Here is a 21,393-nt window from a genome sequence, read left to right on the forward strand (position 1 = left end):
AGCGCCACCACTGATGTTCAGCGTTCACTAATTCCTCCTGGAGCTGACAGGCATACTCAGGAGACGTTCAAAGAAGAAGACAATAGTTTCAAATCATGTTTCAAAACCCTCCTTGTGACTTCCTGTTCTTATCACATCCCTTACTCTTGTCCACATATTTCCTATCCCAAAGCATTACTTTGAGCCATGCCTGTACAATGCCTACAACAACACAGGGGAGGGGAGGCTGGCGGTGGGGGTGCACACCTTCAATGCCAGCCCTCAGGAGGCAGAGGCAGGCACCTCTCTGAGTTTGAGGCCAGCCTGGTCTACAGTGAGAGTTCTAGGACAGCCAGGGCTGCAAAGAGAAACCACGTCTCAACAAAAGCAAACAAAGCCATTGACTGTTTCACTTAAAATATGCACATGCATCTGAATTGCTAGCAGTACTATTTGTGCTCTTTGGGGGCCATTATTAAGAAAAGTAAGGGTTGTGCAAATTCAAGCACTGCAGAACCAAGACAGCTACTGACTACCATACAAGAAGTTTCTTCCATATGAACATACTAGACAAAGGATGATTCTCTTCCAGGATGAGACAAAACAGGATGTCAAAAGATTCCAATATTGTGTGTTGAAAAAGGCAATTTGGATATACCTTTAGTGTTTATGTTTTAGAAACATGAGTGAAAGGACAACAAAATTTCTAAGGGAAAGATTTATTTAAAAAAAAAAAATTAAAGCTGGGTTGTAGTGGTGCACACCTTTAATCCCAGCACTCAGCAGGTAGAAACAGGCCGATCTCTGTGAGTTCAAGGCCAGCCTGCTCTACAGAGCTAGTTCCAGAACAGCCAGGGCTACACAAAGAAACCATTTCTGAAAGAGAGAAATAAAGAAACTAAGAAACAAAGAAAGAAAGGAAGAAATGAAGGAAGAAAAAAGGAAGGGAGGGAGGGAGGGAGGGAGGGAGGAAGGAAGGAAGGAAGGAAGGAAGGAAGGAAGGAAGGAAGGGCAAAATCACATCCTTGAAATACCAGCACTTGGTATGTTGAAGCAGGTGGATATGGAGTTCAGGGCTAGCCTGGGCTACTTAGTGACACCTTATCTCAAAAAGCAAGCAATCAACCCATCTATCAATCTGTATGTGCAAACATGTTTGTTTTAAATTTTAATTAACAATAATTTTAAATAGCCTATATATTTCATTTTCTCCTCCTGGAAGAAGGTAACTTCCCCAAAAGAGGTCTTTCTTTTCCTTTTTATTTGTTCTGTGTAGGATTTCCCAAGGGCTTCTATATGCTAAGCAAGATTTCCACCACTTCATCACACTGCCAGCCCTGAATGAGGCCAGTTCTTCTGAATGAGGCCAGTTCTTCCCCGGGGGCTTGGGGGATGGTATGGTTCATCCCTTTTCATTTTATTTTATTTTATTTTATTTTATTTTATTTTATTTTATTTTATTTTATTTTTTGGTTTCAGAGTTTACTTTATATTCAAACTAATATTCTTTTTTTCTTTTAATTTTTCCTCCTTTATTAATTTATTCTTGTTACATCTCAATGGTTATCCCATCCCTTGTATCCTCCCATTCTTCCCTCCCTCCCATTTCCCCCTTATTCCCCTCCCCTATGACTGTTCCTGAGGGGGATTACCTCCCCCTGTATATGTTCATAGGGTATCAAGTCTCTTCTTGGTAACCTGCTGTCCTTCCTCTGAGTGCCACCAGGTCTCCCCCTCCAGGGGACATGGTCAAAAGTGAGGCACCAGAGTATGTGAGAAAGTAATATCCCACTCTCCACTCTACTGTGGAGAGTGTTCTGTCCATTGGCTAGATCTGGGTAGGGGTTTAAGGTTTACCGCCTGTATTGTCCTTGGCTGGTGCCTTAGTTTAAGCAGGACCCCTGTGCCCAAATCTGCCTATCATAATGTTCTACTTGTAGGCTTCTAGGACCCTCTGGGTCCTTCTACTTTGCCTTTCTCCCATGATTCTCTCATCTAGAGTCCCAATAGAATGTCCTCCCCTCTGTCTCAGTTTCCTGGTAAGTGAAGGCTTTCGTGGGACATGCTAGGTTGGGAAGCTCAGTTTCAGTGTTGCACGGAAGGAAGGAAGGAGTCACCAGGGCCATACTCCTCAAAAGCAGGAAGTGACTACAAAAGCCAGCTCAAGAGAGCAAGGGACCCTCTCCATCTAGCAGAGAAAAAGAACGCAGTGAGCAGCCCTTCTGCTGTTGCTGCCTTGAACAGCCCCTCCCTCCCCCGACCCCAGCCCTGGCAAGAATTAGCCCAAGTGGGCAGCTGGGTGTGACAGCTTTTGGAGGGGCCTCCCCAACACTATTTTTAACCTGGTATTTTCTGCTTATAGACTTTCCACTGGGGTAGCCCCTCACTGGGGAAACTCACTCCAGCTGGGAAATCTGAGAACTCGGCTGGCCAATGGCAAAAGAAGTATTTTTAGCTGAAATGTGGGGAGCTTGGGGGTTTTTTGTCTACTTTAGGCCTCAGAGAAGATAGAAAACTATAGGACCAGCAGCTGACCCCTAACTTCCCAGGGGACTATTGAACTAGCTAATGGGCGGATTGTGTGCCTGGGCAGAAAGGCCACTGCATGTCTCCTTCTGAGCTTCTCCCGAAGGTCAGATATTCAGTGGCACCTGGACTTGATGGGCTATGGATTTTGAGCTTTGTTCTAGACAGACCAAACTAGAAACCAACAGAGAGTCCAACAGAGCCAGGGAAACAAAGCCATCTGGATCATAGCCCGTAAGCACTTTTGTAACATTCATAGACGAACACTCTAAACTTACCGAATCACAGAGCAGTACTCTGTGTGTCTGTGTGTGTGTGTGTGTGTGTGTGTGTGTGTGTGTGTGTGTGTGTTTTAATTAATGGACTTTAGTTTTAAAATACTTTTTAGGGGAAATAGGGTAAAAGCGGGAAGGAGGGAGAAATGGGAGGATACAAGTGATAGGATAACAATTGAGTTGTAATCTGAATAAATTAATAAAATTAAATTTAAAAAATAAAAATTTAATTAAATTAAATTTAAAAAATACTTTTTAGGAACTAGGGAAGTGGCTGTCAGCATAGTCCTGGCCAGGCAAGATGAGGACCTGAGTTTGAGCCCCCCCTATGCCCCCCCCCACCGCAAGACCTTGTAAAAGCTGGGGTTATCTTTAACCCCAGCTCTGGGGTGGAGACAAGAGGAGCTGAGCCAGAGCAAATAAGGAAGGCAACTGAAATTGACTTGTGGCTGCCTCATCTACACGTGCACACACATACACTCACACACTCCCCAACATATACGTCTACTCACTCATACAATAAAAACACACTCAATTTTAAAAATACTTTTAGCTTTATCTCCCCAGTTAAGCAAATAGTCAAGAGAGCTGATAGCTTTTCCCAACTTCTATTTCTTTCTGTTATATACTGTAACTCACTATGAAAAAACTCTTAAGATATCAACTGAGTTTTGCCCTCAAAGGCTCCCATTGAATGTAAGGAGAAGCAGACTCCAGCCTGGGGGCTGAAGGAGCACAGACAGGCAACTCAAGCCCAGGTGAAGCAGTTCAGGGGACACACTTTGAGATGACCTGGGAAGGATGCTAGCAGTAATATACTAGTGATGTATTAGTTTCCTATCCCATGGCTTCAAATAACCACAGGCTTGACGAGGTAAAGCAGTGTCCTCTTTCCTTCTGGAGGCAGAAGCCTGAAATGAGCCTCCTTGGAATAAATCAAGGCATCCTGGAGGCCACTCCCATGGCAGGCACTGAGAGCAGACTGTCGCCTGTCCTTTCAAGCTACACTGGCAGCCTGCATTGCTCAGCTTGCGGTCCCCTCTAGCATCTTCAAAGCACAACATCCAAGCCGGGTGGTGGTGGCAGCGCACACCTTTAATCCCAGCACTCAGGAGGCAGTGGCAGGCTGATCACTGTGAGTTCAAGGCCAGCCTGGTCTACAGAGTGAGTCCAGGACAGCCAAGGCTACACAGAGAAACCCTGTCTTGAAACAAAACAAAACAAAACAAAACAAAACAAAAAGTTCAAAGGGCAACTTCCCCCACCTACATCTGCAATCATATTACCGTGTAGCAGGCCTGACCCGAGGTCTTCAGCCCCAGGATGGGCTGACTTCTCAAATTTATCCACTTAACCAGACCCGGAGCCTTCCTTTTCCATGCAAGGTGCATTAACGGGTCCTCGGTGATGTCAACAGCCACTAGGTGGCTTTGTATGACTCAATGAGATACACACCAGCCATGTTCACCGAGAACTTGAAATGTTGACTGTTTGAATTTACACTAGACTGAAGAATTATGAAGCATAAGGGTTTGTTACAAGAAAAGCAAAGTAAAATATTTTTATTAGTTATTTATTCAATTCATTCATTGACTTTACACCCTGGTCTCAGTCTTCTCCTTCCTCTCCTCCCAGTCCCACTCTCCCTCCCTCTTCCCCTATCCTCCCCCCATTCATCAGAAAAAGGAAGCCCCCCCTTCCCATCCACCCCAGCTCATCACATTACATCAGGACTGAGCATACCCTCTTCCCCTGTGGCCTGGCAAGGTAGTCCCATGAGGGGGAAGTGACTGCAAAGTAGGCAACAGAGTCTACTGGTGTCAGAGCCAGCCCCTGTCCCCCTTACTAGAGGTCCCACATGAAGCCTGAGCTGCCCATTGGCTACATCTGTCTAGGGGGCCTAGGTCCAGCCCCGGCATGGTCCTTGGTTGGTGCTTCAGTCTCCACACGCCCCTCTGGGTCTTGACTACTTGGTTCAGTTGCCTTCTTGTGGAGCTCCTGACACCTCCAGGTCCTTTCTCCTTCTCACTTTTCCACAAGACTGCCTACATTTCGCCCAGCGTTTGGCATATGCTGTTGGGTTGAGTCTCTCGGAGAACAACTCTGCTAGGCTCCTGTCTGCAAGCATAGCTGAGTATCTTTAATAGTGTCAAAGGCTGGCTCTTGGGTTGGACCCAAGAGTGGGTCTTGGGTTGGACCAGGCATTGGTTGGACATTCTTTCAATTTTCGCTCTATCTGCTCTATCTATAGCCCTGGACATCTTGTAGGTAGAGTGGATTTTGGGTTGAAGTTTTTGTGGTGGGTTTGTGTTCCCTCCACTAGGAGTCTTGGTGTCCTTCTCAGTAACCCCTGCTGCTAGGAGCCTCAGCTAGAGTCCCCCTCATATCCTCCCACTGGTCTACCCTGACTTAGGTTTCCAGCTTGTCACAGAGATGTCCCTGCCCACTGTTTCTTTTTTCTCTGCAGACTTTCTGTCTTCTTTGGCCCCTCTGCCACCCACCTCTGCCTCTTTCCCCAAGTCTGCTGTCCACCTTCATTTCTGTCTGTGCTTCCTCTCTTACCTTGTTCCCTCTCTTCCTCCACTATTATTATTCATAGTTATATTTGCTACACACTAAAACTATAAAATGTTGGATATCTTGAGCCAAAGAAAATAACTACTAAATTTCAGTTCATCTGGTTCTGATGAGAGCACAATAGACCATATCTGTGGCTACTGTGTTTCTCCTGGACAGAGCCCACCGTTACTTCCGCTTGCTTTTGTTTTTGTCTTACTCATGGGAGAGACTTGACTTTCAAAAGCAACATTTCTTCTCCTAATCTTCTCTGAGAGAACAACTGACTCCCCAGCACCCATGTTTCTTATCAAGAGGGATATTGTTTTAGGACACACACAGCTAAGTACACCATTTGATAAAATATCAGCAAGGAAGTCTCAGGGAGCCCTCATTCCACAAGTCCTTGAGAGAAGTATCCTTTATCAGGAAAGGAAATTTTTAGAGGGATCCAAGTTAGTAGGAGAAGAAGGAAGGAGGCTTGAATGCTCTCTATGGTCCCTGCACCCAGAGACTGACTTGCGGGGGCACGGGGGGGGGAGGGGGGCGGGGGGGGGAGGAGGGGGTGTCCCTGCTCAGGTTGAATGGCATAGCTAATTAGGCTTCCTCTGCCTAGCAATTTTTTAAAAATATCCAACCTTCCTAAATTTCAGGGACCCCAGAATCCCCCTTTGTTAGCTGATAATTTGGCTCCTTTGCTGTTCTGAACACATTTTGTTTGTTCTTTCCTATTTCGTAACTTGAAACGCACAGACATCTAAGGAGGGGCGTTTTCTCTGGTACCAAGTTCTTCCTCAGTGGTACCCTGGAGCACACGTGTCTCCCAACTTGATTCTGGCAGACTCTGTTTCTGTAATTGCCCCATTTCCCTTCCTCCTACCACCCGAAGCTGCACACCCAGGCTTAGTTTCAGTTCTGACCTGTAGCGTAAGCAGGGACCCTCAGAACTATAACAGTCGAAGCTGCCTGCCAAGTTTGCTCTGATTGGTGTTTTCTGGGTGCTGAACAGGCAATTTTGCGTTTGGCTGAGGTTCAGGGTAATAAGCACTGGGAAACACTGGCCGCAAAAGAGGAAGGTGGGGGGTTGGGGGGGGGAGAGGGGAACGGAGGAGAACGCCTCTTGTCCAAGCCGCTCTGCTGCAGCACTCCTCACGCCCCCTTCCCACAGAGTTCCTGAATCCTCCCTTGGAGTTTCCTGAGTGACAGGCGGGATAAGGACACCTCTTGTTCTAATGAGGTGATTCTGGATTCCTGATGGACCGCTAAATAGCTCCAGTATGGACCAGACTGCCAGAAAGACCAGACCTTGGTTAGAAACTAGTGGTTTCCAGTCCCCTTCCCCAAAGGGGGCACTGGAAATTCAATTAACCATCACTTGTGCCTGTGTGATTAAGCTTCCTTAAAAGGCCTAGGATGTTGGAATTTAGAGTTTTCTGAGCTGGTTTGCCAATGAATCCACATGTCATGGGGATACACCCAAACCCTACTGTGCTTCTTCTCCTGGCTGTCCATTTGCACCCTTGATCATAAATCAGTAACTTTTAAGGAAAATGTCTTCCTGAGCTCTGTGAGTCAATCTGCCAAGTCATCGATGGCACCTGAAGAGTGGGTGTGGGGTCTCCCTGGTGGCTGGCTCATCAGTCAAAAGTCAGGAGGCTGGGGACCTGCTACCAGCATAGAGGGACAAGCCCTTTAACTCCAGGTAGACTGTCAGAATTGAGTTGAATTGTTGCCACTGAGTTGGTGTCAGGAAGTCAGCTGGAGAAGCAGCATTATAAAAAAAAAAAAAAAAAAAGACCCTACATCTGGTGTCAGGAGGAAAGAGCAGGCCTGCTCATCAGCTGTCACAAGGGCCAAAGCAGGAGAAGAGAGTGAAGGGCTCATTTCTCACCACCACATTAAATACAGCTCTGCCACACAGGAAACAGGGCCCAGTCACACACGAGAAAATCAGGACCAAAAAAAGGTCAGCAAAGTCCTGCATACATTTCGTGCTGAACTCCCATTTCTGACCTCACTTGACTTAGACAAAATTGTCTTAAAAACAAAAGAACTATTAAATAAGCCATTGTCAGACTGGCTTCCAAGCCGCACCCCAGAAGCAAGGCGTCTGCCCGCATGCCTGCCTGCCTGCCTGCGTGCTTGCCTGCCTGCATGCCTGCCTGTCTGCCTGCCTGCCTGCCTGCCCACCCGCCCACCCGCCTGCCTGCCTGCCTGCGTGTGTGCCTGCGTGTGTGCCTGCCTGCCTGCCTGCCTGCAGGATGAGGCTCTGGAACAGACAAAGGTGGCAAAGGTACCATTGAGATAAGCCTTCAAAATCCTCAGCAAAGGAGAGCAATATAGTCTCCATCATTGGATTCCACGTGGTCAGTTTCTCCAGGGGCAGAATAGGCTGCCCAGTGGCGTACCTAATTAGCTCATTGGCTCCAACTACACAGTTGAAAGAGGATCATTAACACCCGATCTAAGACCAGTGCACAAAAGACATCTGGGTCATAAAGCCTAGAGCAGAATGCTCCCTGTCACCTTGTGCTCACTCAGGTCACTGGGCCAGGCAGGTTGACGTAGGATCCACACCCAGGTTTCTCTTCCCTGTACTACTGTAGCACAGTTGATTAGTTGGTTAGAAGTTGTGCTTCCCAAGTGCACAAAACTTTATTTTGTTCATCAATAGAGGCTACAGTATCTAGTTCCATTTCCAGCACCTACGCTCTTGTCAACTGGATAGGAGAATCTATTCCTCTCCATGCCAAGCTGTACCCAAGAATTCTTCAAAGATCTAGCACCTGGCTTCCATACCCTGGGGAGCTGTGTTGCCCTAACTGAAGAAAGTCACACCAAACTACTCACAAAGAGATCTTTCACCATTTAGGACACCATGGCGCCTCAAAGTGTTTCTGATGTTGTCAGACTAGGCATAGTGGCATATGCCTATAATCCTAGCACTTGGGAGGTAGGGCAGGAGGATCAGAAATGCAAGGCTTTGAGTCCAGCCTGGGCTACACAAGACCCTGTTTCAACAAGTAAAAGCAAACAAAAGCCTTCTGATAGTATCTTCTCTAATAGTCTGTAGGGTGACTAGTTAAATGACAGCTCCGTGCTTTCAGAGAGATTTATATTCTGTGGTGGCAGGAGGATTTTTTTCTCAGCTCCCCTCTCTGCTACTGGAAACAGGAAGAACTCCTCAAATACCATTGATCTAAAGGGTCCCTGAGCTAAGCAAATGCATGGGTGCCACCAAGATGCCATTTATAATGCACCCCTTTATTTTCAGCCCCCTTTCTAAGTCAGCCTAGTGGCTCTCTATCATCCCTTCTCCATATACATGGCCTTGAGCTTTTCACAGCATCAGCACCACTACTGAATGGTGGCACGGGTCTACTGCAGGACGTCTCTAGGTTTTCTGCCAGCATAATCAGGAATGGGCTTGCACTGGTCAACACCACCTCTTAGGTGCTGGACATAAAGAAATGTCCCACGGGAGAACTGATAGGGCAACTGTTTGTAGGATGAAAGACAAAGTTTACAGGCACAAGACATTTCTTCAACAGAGCTCAGCAAATGTTAGGAATAAGACCAACAGAGCAGTCAGTGCCCGAAGGCATCATGGGTCTCTTTTCGTGAAGACGAGAGAAAATGCTGGGGAGGTAACAACCTGAGAATGGGCTGTTGGCTCTGAAACTCAATGCCCAGAGCTTCCCACCCAGGTAGAAAGCTCCCATTAGCAGAGCATCATCTCCCAGCCGGTAGTGACTGTATGTCTGCAAGAACAATAAACCTTATGTGCATTACTTACGCTAAAGTGTATCTGCCCAAGCAGTAGTAGAACAAACTTTTAGGGAATAGCAAAGGGAGACACAGGTTCCAAGATGGCAGCGCCCAGCAAGCACTGTATCTGATCTACTGCATGGAGACCAGGGACTTGAATGGAGCCACAGACTGCTAAATCTCGAGAACTTTAGGTGAGTGGCGTCCCGCACAGCACAGACCACCGACGGGCCTGGCCCTGGTCAAGCAACAGACCACGGAGGTCCTAAACCCAATCTCTAGATGCCCGAACAGAACCCACCTGAAGGCTGCAGCCGGCAGATAAATCCCGAATTCAGTGTGTGGGTCGGTGCCGGAGGCCCTGGCCTGTGGAAGTCACAGGGAAACAGGGGAAGCTGCCCTTGGCCCTACCCACCCGCCCACGCAAATTTGCCGAGGACCCCGCACCGCATGGAAACACAGGCAATTGGGTCCAACTAGCACACACAGCCTGTGGGGTGGATAGGGCACAAGTTGGAGCTGAACACAGGGTACTGAGCAGCTGGGTTCACCTAGCTCAGAGAGAGCGGCACGCAGCCTGTGGGGCCGAATGGGCCCAGATTGGAGCCGGGCACAGGGAACAGACCCTGCAGACCCAAGTAGTTAGAACCCAGCTTGGACACTTCACACAGCCTTGGCAGGATCTCCCACGCAGCTGGGTCTACCTAGCTTAGTGAGAGCGCAAGTAGTTCACAGGGCGGAACAGACCCAAATTGGAGCTGGAATCAGGGTACTGAGCCTGCAGATCTGAACAGTTAGAACACAGCTTGGACACTTCACACAGCCCCAGAAGGCTCTCCCATGCTCTCAGGAAAGGCTGGACACCCTTGAGGTGTCTATATGTTGGTCTAAAAGGCACCCATAGCTCAGTGGGTCTGAACCAGGTAAGGTCTTGACTACAGGACCGTGGGAAGTGCAGGCAAGTGGGAGCAACTTGCCCAGCCAGAGCTTGCAAGCCTCGATCTGAGACCCCATAACAGCTGGCCTGAATTGCAGCACTAATGTGAAAGGGACCAGTCAGAAGCATACCTCTGCTGACCCAGCCTGGAGCCCAAGGTGTAGAGCAAAGTCTCCAGGAGTGGAAACTAGGTCACCTGCCTGTTCCAGGGGGAAAACTTCCTGATCCCCACAGGCAAGAGCACACGAACTATAATCATTCACCAATTATCCACTCTCAACAACCAGTGAAGGACACCAGAAACCATACCCCATCAACAGAAACAGCAAAATGACTAAAAGACAGCATAAGAACGCAAACAAAAACCAAAACAGCTCAGCATCTCCTGATCCCAGCTATCCCAAAGAAAACAACCCTGAGAACCCAAACACAATTGAAATACAAGAAAATGACCCAATTCCTTAGTAAGGAAGATGATAATGGAAGAAATGAATAAAATCTGTAAACAATTGCAAGAGGATCCAACCAAGCCGGTTGAAGACATAAGAGACATATAGAGAGGCACTGGAAGAATTTCAGGAAAATACAAACAGACAGATGAAGGAAATCAATAAAACACTTCAAGATCTGAAGTTGAAAATGGAATCTATGATAAAGGAACACAGAAGAAAAATGTGACTGAGAGGCCTTAGAGAAGAAAGCTACCAACAAAGAGATGACTTTCTCTAACCAAATCCAAGAAATGGAGGAACGAATTACAGGACTTGAAGATACAATCATAGAACTTAAAATAACCATCAAAAAAATGCTAAATCTGAAAAGTTCCTGACACAGAATATCCAAGAAATCAAGGACACCATAAAAAGACAAAACCTGAGAATAATAGGCATTGAGGAAAAAGAAGACGCCCAACCCCATGGCCCAGAAAATATCTTCAACAAAATCATACAAGAAAAATTTCCCAATCTGTAGGAGATGAATATGAACATACAAGAGGCCTACAGAACACCAAATATAATAGACCAGAAAAGAAAATCTTCCCATCACATAATAATAAAAACACAAAATATACAGAGCAAAGAAAAATATTACAAATGGCAAGAGAAAAAGGCAGAGTAATATATGATGACAAACCTATCAGAATTACACCCGACTTCTCAGCTGAGACCATGAAAGCCAGAAGGGCCTGGACAGAGGTCCTGCAAACCATAAGAGACCACAGATGCCAGACTAGACTACTATACCCAGTGAAACTATCAATAACCATTGATGGAGAAAAGAAAATATTCCATGACAGAAACAAATTCAAACAGTACCTATTCACAAATCTAGCTTTACAGAAGTTACTAGAAGGAAAACTCCACTTCAAAGGGATGAATTACAACCAAAACTACACAGGAAATTGATAACTACACCATCGCAAAATCACAACCTCACAAATTCTCGACTGTAACAAACATCAAAATAAAAGGACTTAACAGTCACTGGTCATTAATATCTCTCAACATCAATGGTCTCAATTATCCAATAAAAAAAACACAAACTAACTGAGTGGATGCATAAACAAGACCCCAACATTCTTCTGCATTCAAGAAACACATCTCACCCACAAGGACAGACATCACCTCGGGGTAAAAGGCTGGGAAAAATATTCCAAGCTAATAGTCACAAGAAGCAAGCTGATGTAGCCATTCTAATAACTGTCAATCAAAACTAATCAAAAGGGATGAGGAAGGACACTTCATACTCATCAAGAATAAAATCAACCAAGATGACATCACAATTCTGAACATCTATGCTCCAAATACAAGGGCACCCACATTTGTAAAAGAACTATTAACAAAGCTTAAACCACTCATTGATCCCCACACAGTAATAGTGGGAGACTTCAACACCCCACTTTCACTGAAGGATACGTCATTGAAACAGAAACTAAGCCGAAAAATAACATCACTAACCAAGGTCATGAATCAAATGGATCTAAACTATATTTTCTCAGCACCCCATGGAACCTTCTCCAAAACTGATCACACAAAGAAAGCCTCAACAGATACAAGAAGACTGAAATAATACCTTGTATCCTATCAGATCACCATGATCTAAGGCTGGACTTCAACAACAACAGAAATAACAAAAAGCCTACTCACACATGGAAACTAAACAACTTTCTACTTAATGACATCAGGGTCAGGAAAGAAATAAAGGAAGAAATAAAGGACTTCCTGAAATTCAATGAAAATGAAGGAACAACATACCCAACTTTGTGGGACACATTGAAAGTAGTGCTAAGAGGAAAATTCATAGCACTAAATGCCTTTAAAAAGAAATTGGAAATATCCCACATAAGCAACTTAACAGCACATCTGGAAGCCCTAGGAAAAAAAGAAGCAGAAACACCCAAGAGGAGTAGACGTCTGGAAGTAATCAAACTCAGGGCTGAAATCAATAAATTAGAAACAAAGAAAACAACTCAAAGAATCAACAAAACCAGGAGCTGGTTCTTTGAGAAAATCAACAAGATAGACAAACTGTTAGCCAAACTAACTAAAAGGCAGAGATACACTATACAAATCAACAGAATCAGAAATGAAAAGGGAGACATAACAACAGACACTGAAGTAATACAAAGAATCATAAGATCCTACTTTAAAGGCATATATGCCACAAAATTTGAAAATCTAAGGGAAATGGACAATTTTCTTGATCAATTCCATTTGCCAAAATTGAATCAAGATCAGATAAACAAATTAAATAGTCCCATTTCTCCTATAGAAATAGAAGCAACCATTGATAGTTTCCCAACCAAAAAAAGCCCAGGGCCAGATGGTTTCAGTGCAGAATTCTACCAGACCTTCAAAGAGGAGCTAATACTGATACTCTTCAAGCTACTCCAAAAGATAGAAATGGATGGAACATTACCAAATTCTTTCTATGAGGCCACAGTCACGTTGATACCTAAACCTCACAAAGATCCAACAAAAAAGGAGAACTTGAGACCAAATTCCTTTATGAACATAAACACAAAGATACTCAATAAAAAACTCACAAAATGAATACAAGAACATATCAAAGATATCATTCATCATAACCAGATAGACTTCATTCCAGGCATGCAGGGACGGTTTAATATATGGAAATCCATCAATGTAATCCACCATATAAACAAGCTAAAAGGAAAAAAACCACATGATCATCTCCTTAGTTGCAGAAAAAGTATTTGACAAAATCCAACACCCATTCATGTTTAAAATGTTGGAAAGATTGGGGGTACAAGGCACATTCCTAAACATAATGAAGGCATATACAGCAAGCCAATAGCCAACATCAAATTAAATAGAGAGACACTCAAGGAAATTCCTCTAAAATTGGGGACCAGACAAGGCTGCCCACTCTCTCCATATCTCTTCAATATAGTCCTTGAAGTTCTAGCCAGAGCAATAAGACAACACAAAGAGATCAAGGGGATTGAAATGGGAAAGGAAGAAATCAAATTATCCCTATTTGCAGATGATGTGATAGTGAACATAAGAGACCAACAAAATTCCACCAGAGGACTTCTACAGATGATAAACACATTCAGCAAATTGGCTGGATACAAAATTAACTTTAAAAAGTCAGTAGCCTTAATATATACAAATAACAATCATACAGAGGAAGAAAGTAGGAAATCTACACCCTTCACATTAGCCACAAGCAATATAAAATATCTTGGAGTTACTCTAACCAAGCAAATGAAGGACTTGTTTGAAAAAAAAAAACTTTAAGTCCCTGAAGAAGGAGACTGAAAAGGACTTGAGGAGACGGAGGGATTTACCTTGTTCGTGGATTGAGAGAATTAACATAGTAAAAATGGCCATCTTACCAAAAGCAATTTACAGATTCAATGCAATCCCTATCAAAATACGTACATAATTTTTTAAAGACATTGAAAGTTCAATTTTCAACTTCATATGAAAAAACAAAAAACCCAGAATAGCTAAAACAATCTTATACAATAAAAGATCCTCAGGACAAATCTCCATACCCTATCTCAAGCTGTACTATAGAGCAATAGTAATTAAAATAGCATGGTACTAGCACAGCAATAGGTGAGTTGATCAATGGAATCTAATTGAAGACCCAGAAATGAATCCACACACATATAGTCACTTGATTTTTGACAAAGAAGCCAAATCTATTCAATGGAAAAAAAGATAGCATCTCCAACAAATGGTGCTGGTCCACTGGATGTCTACATGTAGAAAAATGCAATTAGACCCATATTTGTCACCATGTACCAAACTCAAGTCCAAGTGGATTAAAGACCTCAACAAAAATCAGAGACACTAAATCGGTTAGAAGAAAAAGTGGGGAAGAGCCTGGAACACATTGGCACAGGAGACAACTTCCTAAACAGAACACCAACAGCCCAGGCCTTAAGGTCAACAATTAATAAATTGGACCTCATGAGGCTGAGAAGCTTCTGTAAGGCAGGAGACACTGTCAAGAGAACAAAGCAACAGCCTCCAGACTGGGAGAAGATCTTTACCAACCCTTCATCAGACAAAGGTCTAATATCCAAAATATATAAAGAACTCAAGAAATTAAACACCACCAAACCAAATAACCCAATTATGAAATGGGGCTCAGAACTAATTAGAGAATTCTTAACAGAGGAATATCGAGAAACTGAGAAACACTTAAAGAAATGCTCAGCGTCTTTAGTCATCAGCGAAATGCAAATCAAAACAACTCTGAGATTCCATCTTACACCCATCAGAATGGCTAAGATCAAAAATTCAAGTGATACCACATGCTGGTGAGGATGCAGAGAAAGAGGACACTCCTTCATTGCTGGTGAGAATGCAAACTAGTACAACCACTTTGGAAATCTATCTGGAGCTATCTCAGAAAACTGGGAATAGGGCCTCCTCAAGACCCAGCTATTCCACTCCTTGGAATATACCCAGAAGGTGCTCCAGCACACAACAAGGACATATGCTCAACCATGTTCATAGCAGCCTTATACATAATAGCCTAAGTGTCCCTCAGAAGAATGGATAAAGAAACTGTGGTACATTTACACTATGGAATACTACTCAGCTATTAAAAACAAAGAATTTCCGAAATTTGAGGACAAATGGATTGAACTAGAAATGATCACAATGAGTGAGTTAACCCAGAAGCAGAAAGACTCACATGGTATATACTTACTTACATCTGGACACTAGCCCAAGGGGCACGTCCCATGAAAGTCTTCACTTATCAGGAAAGTGGGACAGAGTGGAGGACTTCCTATTGGGACTTTAGGTGAGAGAAGAGGGAGAATGGGGAAATAGAAGGACCCTCTGGGTCCTAGAAACCTACAAGAAGAACATTATGATGGGCAGTTCTGGGCCCAGGGGTCCTGCTCAAATTATGGCACCAGCTAAGGACAATACGTGCAGTAAACTTCGAACCCCTACCCAGATCTAGCCAATGAACAGGACATTCTCCACAGTTGAGTAGAGTGGGGACTGACTTTCACATGAACTCTGGTGCCCCATAGTTGACCACGTCCCCTTGATGGAGAGGCCTGGTGACACTCAGAGGAAGGATAGCAGGCTACCACGAAGAGACTTGACACCCTATGAGCATATGCAGGGGGGGGAGGTCCCCCTCAGTCACAGTCACAGGGGAGAGGAGTAGGGGGAAAGTGGGAGGAAGGGAGGAATGGGAGGATACAAAGATGGGATAACTATTGAGATGTAATATGAATGAATTAATAAAAAATAATTTTTAAAAAGGGAGACACGTTAAAGATACTATCACGATGGCTTGGCATAACCTGACAAACCAATGTGACAGGTGTCCTGAAAACAATAGGAGAGACATGTGGAAAAGGGTACTTGACAATGTAGGCCGAGATTGAACTGACACATCTAAAAAGCCAAGGAATTCTGAGGACAGTTCAGAGGAAGCTAGGAAGTCCAGGGGGAGAATTCTCCCATAAACTCTTCAAAGGAACCAAGACCCTAGCAACACTTTGGTTTCAAATGTGTGGCCCCAAAAATTGCGAGCGCATACTTTTCTGTTGTTTCCATGTCATCATACCCGCCACTGGAAACTAACATAGCACCTCTCAATTTTCACTAGGTCCAAATTTACCTCAGCCATTCAGAAGTAACTAGTAGGCACCCACTGTATACCAGGCACTCATCTAAAAATAAACAAAGACATGAAACATCTCTGTCCTTGAAATCAGACGTTCTACTATAGGAAGAGAGAGAAAATCATCCAAAGGGGAGGGGGGGAAGAAGCAAAATGCAGAGTTTGTCAAATGAAGATGCGTTCTGGAAGGGTTCAACAGAGTGAGGTGGGGTAGTCTTTCTCAACCTACACAGACCCAGCACCCTCAGTGGACTTTGTGCCAAGTGTCAAACTTGATATTCTAGTGCCTTCATTCTTATGAACACTGATCTGAGTAAGAGAATACTTGGTGGGGGCCAAGCCCCTCTGTTGAAGCAGATCCCATGCCAAAGCCAGGGATACAGCACCTTAACTGTCACCATCAGTGGAGAAAGTGATCTATACGTGAAGACAGAGACCAGAGGGGGAGTTCAAAAGGAGCTGGTAAGGATCCACATGCTGCCTTATTTATGGCTGTCACCAAACACGGGAGGCACAGAAAAGACCTCAAAGCCCCAGAAGTGATTCTGCAACACAAACTCGTGCAGGCAAGGAAGCAGCAGGAGGTGCCAGGCAGAACTTTTCACTACCAGGAGAGGAAGAGGAAATGTCCATTCTGTAATAAAGAGGCCTTCCAGCATTGCTGTCCACATAGCAGTCAGGACCACATGTGGTTACCGAGCACAGGACACATTGCTAGTGAGAGTGAACATTTCGGTCTCTTTAATGGGTTAATTTACATTGAAATAATCTAAGCAGTTATTATAATATTATGAGCCTGCAGCAATCAAAGCAATCTAGTTCTCATATAAAAACAGACCTATGGGCCAATAGTAAAGCCTAGAAGTAAACCCATACGTACATACCTACATGGCCACCTGACCATTGACAAAGGTGCCAAGAATACACCACAGGGAAAAGATAATGTCCCCAATATATTGTTGGAAAACCTGGATAGCCACTACAGAAGAGTAAATTTTGACCTTTATCTAACATTATACAGAAAAAAATAGAAATACATTAAAGGTATAGGGATAAGACATCGAACCATAAAACTCCTGCAGGAAATGAGAAACATTTCTCCTTTTAGGGTGCGTGGATATGATGCCAAAAGTATGGATCACAAAGCAATAGAGAACGGTTGGGATTACGGCAGGATCCCACTGCACTGTAAAGGAAATGATCAGGAAAGTAAAAATCAGATGTGTGATGGGGAAAATATTCACAAGCCAAATATCTTATGAGCCGTTGCTATCTTTATAGGGAACACCGACAACGCAGTGGCAAAAGTTCATGAAAAATAATAACACAATTGTAAAAATAAGTAAGAGATTCATACAGACATTTTCTCAATGAAATCATACAGGTGGCCATCAGGTATAAAAAAGTTGCTCAGCTTCTCTAGAGGTATGTCAAAAGCATGGAAGGATGGCGTCCCACACTGGTCCCTATCCCAAAACAAAAGATTAAAAGGGGTGACTTCAGTCACCATTCTTAAGCCAGTCGGTATGGTTTCCCATTTGACTGGGGAAGATGATGGCACAAGTGGGGCATCAAAGCAGCCTTGTTGATTATCTTATTAACGCAGAGATGGCAAGGTAAGCAATGCTTGCCTGTCTTAGACATTTTCAGCAAACAGTTGGTGCTGCAGCTCTTCCTAGTCCCCAGGGGCCCCCTGTGACAGCACTAGGAGAGACATCTTTGTGTTGAAGGACACTGGGGTAAGGAGAAGAAGACAGAAGTAACAGCACATCATTCCCAGTGTGGACGTTGCATAATGATTAGAGAGAAAAGACAGTGACTCTGCCCCTCTCGGGAGACACTAGCCTCCCGTCTCCCTCTCTCCTTGGCAGTGAAGGGGGTCACTCAGGCTGGCAAGTTCATGGTTTCTTCAGACTTTTATCACTTGCTGGCTATGTGAGTTCCTCCACTGTCAGGGAAAAAAACAGGAAACAGGCCTTAGAAGCTGCATCTGTTAAAGGCTCAGAGGCCTTGTGGACGCCCAAGGATATCTAGCAGATAACAAAAACCTTTAAACCTTCACTTTGCATGTCTTTTTGCCTTAAACGTTGGGTCTGCTTCCTTCTTAGCTCTGCACACAAACATGCAATTATTTAAAGAATGTCTATTTGAAAATGGTCCCAGGAGTGTGGGGTGGGGGCAGGGATTGGCTGTAAGTAAACCTGAGTCCCTTATTCCTCTTCAAGCCTGAAGCCAGCTCTGTAGAGGCAGGATAACACTGTCCTCCACCAGCTTTTATGGTGTTCTGTTCTGGATATCCCAGAGTGGCCCCTCAAAATCCCCAGTGGCTGCACCAAAACCTTCCTGGAACAGCGAGCTTTACAGGGGGACCAGCTTACAGTGAGGCTCAAACCACCCCCCAACACAGAGAGAGAGAGGGAGAGAGAGAGAGAGAGAGAGAGAGAGAGAGAGAGAGAGAGAGAGAGAGAGAGAGAGAGAGGGAGAGCAATCACTCTGCTTTGGGAACTAGGGCTCTCACTTCCCTAGAGCCTTACAGCCCCGAACTGAGATGCTAATCGCCCAGACTACACGAAGCCTAATTGCACTTGTGTGCAAAAGTTTATGGAGGAATCAATTCTGCGTCAAAGCAAAAACAAAAAACAAAAACAAAAAACAAACAAAATAAAACACCTAATTCTTGGAAATCTACTTGAAGAGATTAATAACGCGTTTCATCACTCTCCTTATCCCACTGGAAGGACAATTTGGGCTTTTATTTGTATTGTAACCTTATCCCATGTGGAACTTTCTGGAATGTGCCCCTCCCCTACAAAAGCAGCATAGCTTCCTCAGATTTAGGTAATGAAGAAGCTTGGTGTCCTAGGAAGGACCCCAAAGTCCTAACTGCTCCACTGAGCACCTATGCAGACGTCAACCCCAGAACCCTCGTTTTAGAAACTGATTTTGAGCTGGGCGCTATCTCATACAATACTAGTGGGTATCAGGAAACCAATGTTGGTGGTATTGTGACTGACATACACCCCACCCCACCCCACCCCAGAAACCTAGTTTTTGCTGTTTATTTGGAGGATTTGCCAAAATTAATGTTTGCAGCACTTTTAACTTCAAAACTGCCAAAATGTGTCCTTGAACAAAAAGTAGCAGTGAGTGCCGGCTTGCCTCCCTTTCCGGTGGCACTCTGATGTTCTCTTGGGGACTTCTGCGTCCATCCGTACATTCCTTCACATCTTCAAAGTGAAATAACTATAAAGCACAGATGTGGACTTAGAGATCCCAGGAGACTTGTACTATAAGTCCTCTTAGTAGCACATAGTTCTGGGGAGTTTCGGTGGGAGTAGGGTGCTGCGAAGCTAGAAACTGAGACCCCCAACTTGGTTTCCAAAATGGGAAGCCAAGTAAAGACTGAACTCACACCGCCATCCTCCCGCCCTAGAGCGCCTGCATGGAAGTCTGAGTTCTAGTAGACCGACAGCACACCTCCTCCCGAAGCCCTCCCTTCCTTCTGGCACTGACCGGTCCTGTCCCACCTCTGCTCAGCTGGGACCCTGGTGGTAACCAGCAGATTCCAGGAATCTAATGACTGCGCAGCCAAAGGTGGCTGCAATTTAGGTTGGGTTTCCTGAGGCTCAGATCAGGAGGACCCTTTGCAGTGCCCTTCTCTTTCTCTGTAGAGGTAGCGACAAGGCTATAAACACCTTCTAAGAAAGACAGCGGGAAATTTGCCCCAAACCGTAGCAGCGCAAAAGCTCGCCCGGGGCCGGCACCCGCCCGAGAGAAAGTTTGCCAAGGAGAGGATCAAGGCGTTCCCAGCACTCTGTTGTGTGGTGCCAACGCTTAGGTACATCCCGAGGCATTGATTGATCCTCACTGGGGAACCCTACTGCAAATGGGACCTAATCAAGGCGCGCGCAACACGGATGGAGGCTTACGTCTGGGGCAGGCGGGGCTCCGACGCAATCCTTCCAGTTGCTGGGCGCCTCGAACGTGGGCTCCGAGAGGAAGCCGCGGGTTCCCGAGGGGCCGGGTCCGACGGCTTCACCTGCAGCCTCCCCCGGAACCCGCACAGGGCAAAGCCCACTCGGTGTGTGGAGGGCGTCGGCTGGAGGTACTCTGCAGGAGAGGTAGCAGCGCCCGGAACAAGAGCAGCGGGCTCTCCTCACCGAGCTGACTCGAACGCTGAAGGAAACCCTGCCCATGACTGCCAAAGCCCCCGACGCCAAGCCGCAGGAGTCCGCCTGGGGACCAGCTGCAGGGCACTGAGCGAGCCACTGAGAAGTCCGTGCTCACTGACCCACGGACAGGAAGGAGGTGGCACCGGATAGAGGGAGGAAGGGACAGGGAGAAAAGGGTTGACAGAAGTCACCAGGACTCAGGCCGTGAGACCTGTGTACCGGTGGAGCGCGAAGTGTGGATCTTACCCTCTTTGGGGAGCCAGCTCCGCGACCACGCTCCTCCGGAGCAAGGGCGGAGGGCCGCTTCGTGAACATCTTTTTCCTCTATCCACTTGGTCGCTCTTCTCTGCTTTATGGATCTCTAGGAGAGGCACTGTGGATCTTTCTCCTCACTCGGAGTGAAGCTGTACTCAGGGGATGGGAGCCCCATATTTTGTGTGCTGGGCAGACACCACCCGCAGACCACTCCCTCCCCTCACTCACGTCTCTGGGTCCTACCCATAACCCTTGATGACAGTTTCGCCATACCCACCCCTGCCTTCAAAAAAAGTTATTCTTCTAAGGCAGATGGGAAGCCAAGAGTCTGCGGCCCCTATCCTTCATACCAGGACAAACAAACCAAAACCCTTAAACTATGGGACAGTTGCAGCAAAGGCCAGAACTTTGTTTTTAAAAATTGCAACGCAAAGGGCTGTTCTCCTCCGAACTCCCCTTATCACATCTTGGGTAGGACACCCCATTCCCCCAAACCGGAATCTAGCCAGGCAAGGATCAAAATGACTGCCCAGAGGCACTGCCAATCCAGTGCAAAGTTTGCTGTGTTCGAAAAGACTTAAGGTTTTGAAGGCAGGCAGTATTTGCACTATGAAAAATTTAAATGTCTTCTGCTAGACCGTGTCGCCGCTCCGGATTCATGGACCAGGAAAACTCCAGCCTACCAAGAGCACCTCACAGGCTGAAGTCACCGGCTAGCAAATCCATGCCTGTTGCTCACTGGGACCTAAGTTCCTAAGGCAGCAAGTAGTGGAGATAATTCACTGCAAAGGGCGCA

The 21,393-nt window shown here is 45.5% G+C and overlaps 1 protein-coding gene across 2 annotated transcripts in view; it reads right to left on the reverse strand.

The window, feature by feature from the left end:
* Nucleotides 1–21,393, reverse strand: part of CORIN (corin, serine peptidase) — a 222,320-nt gene extending 200,927 nt beyond the window's left edge. The window contains exon 1 of one of the 2 annotated variants that reach the window (XM_084760391.1): nt 20,100–20,493. In XM_084760391.1, the coding sequence (XP_084616517.1) occupies nt 20,100–20,366 (267 nt within the window). In that variant the 5' untranslated portion in view covers nt 20,367–20,493. Of the gene's footprint in view, nt 1–20,099; nt 20,494–20,588 lie in introns of those variants that run through there. The other variant, XM_084760392.1, reaches the window with a different exon arrangement.

The sequence above is a fragment of the Acomys minous genome (assembly GCF_964271855.1).
Source record: "Acomys minous genome assembly, chromosome: 15".
Lineage (NCBI taxonomy): Eukaryota > Metazoa > Chordata > Mammalia > Rodentia > Muridae > Acomys > Acomys minous.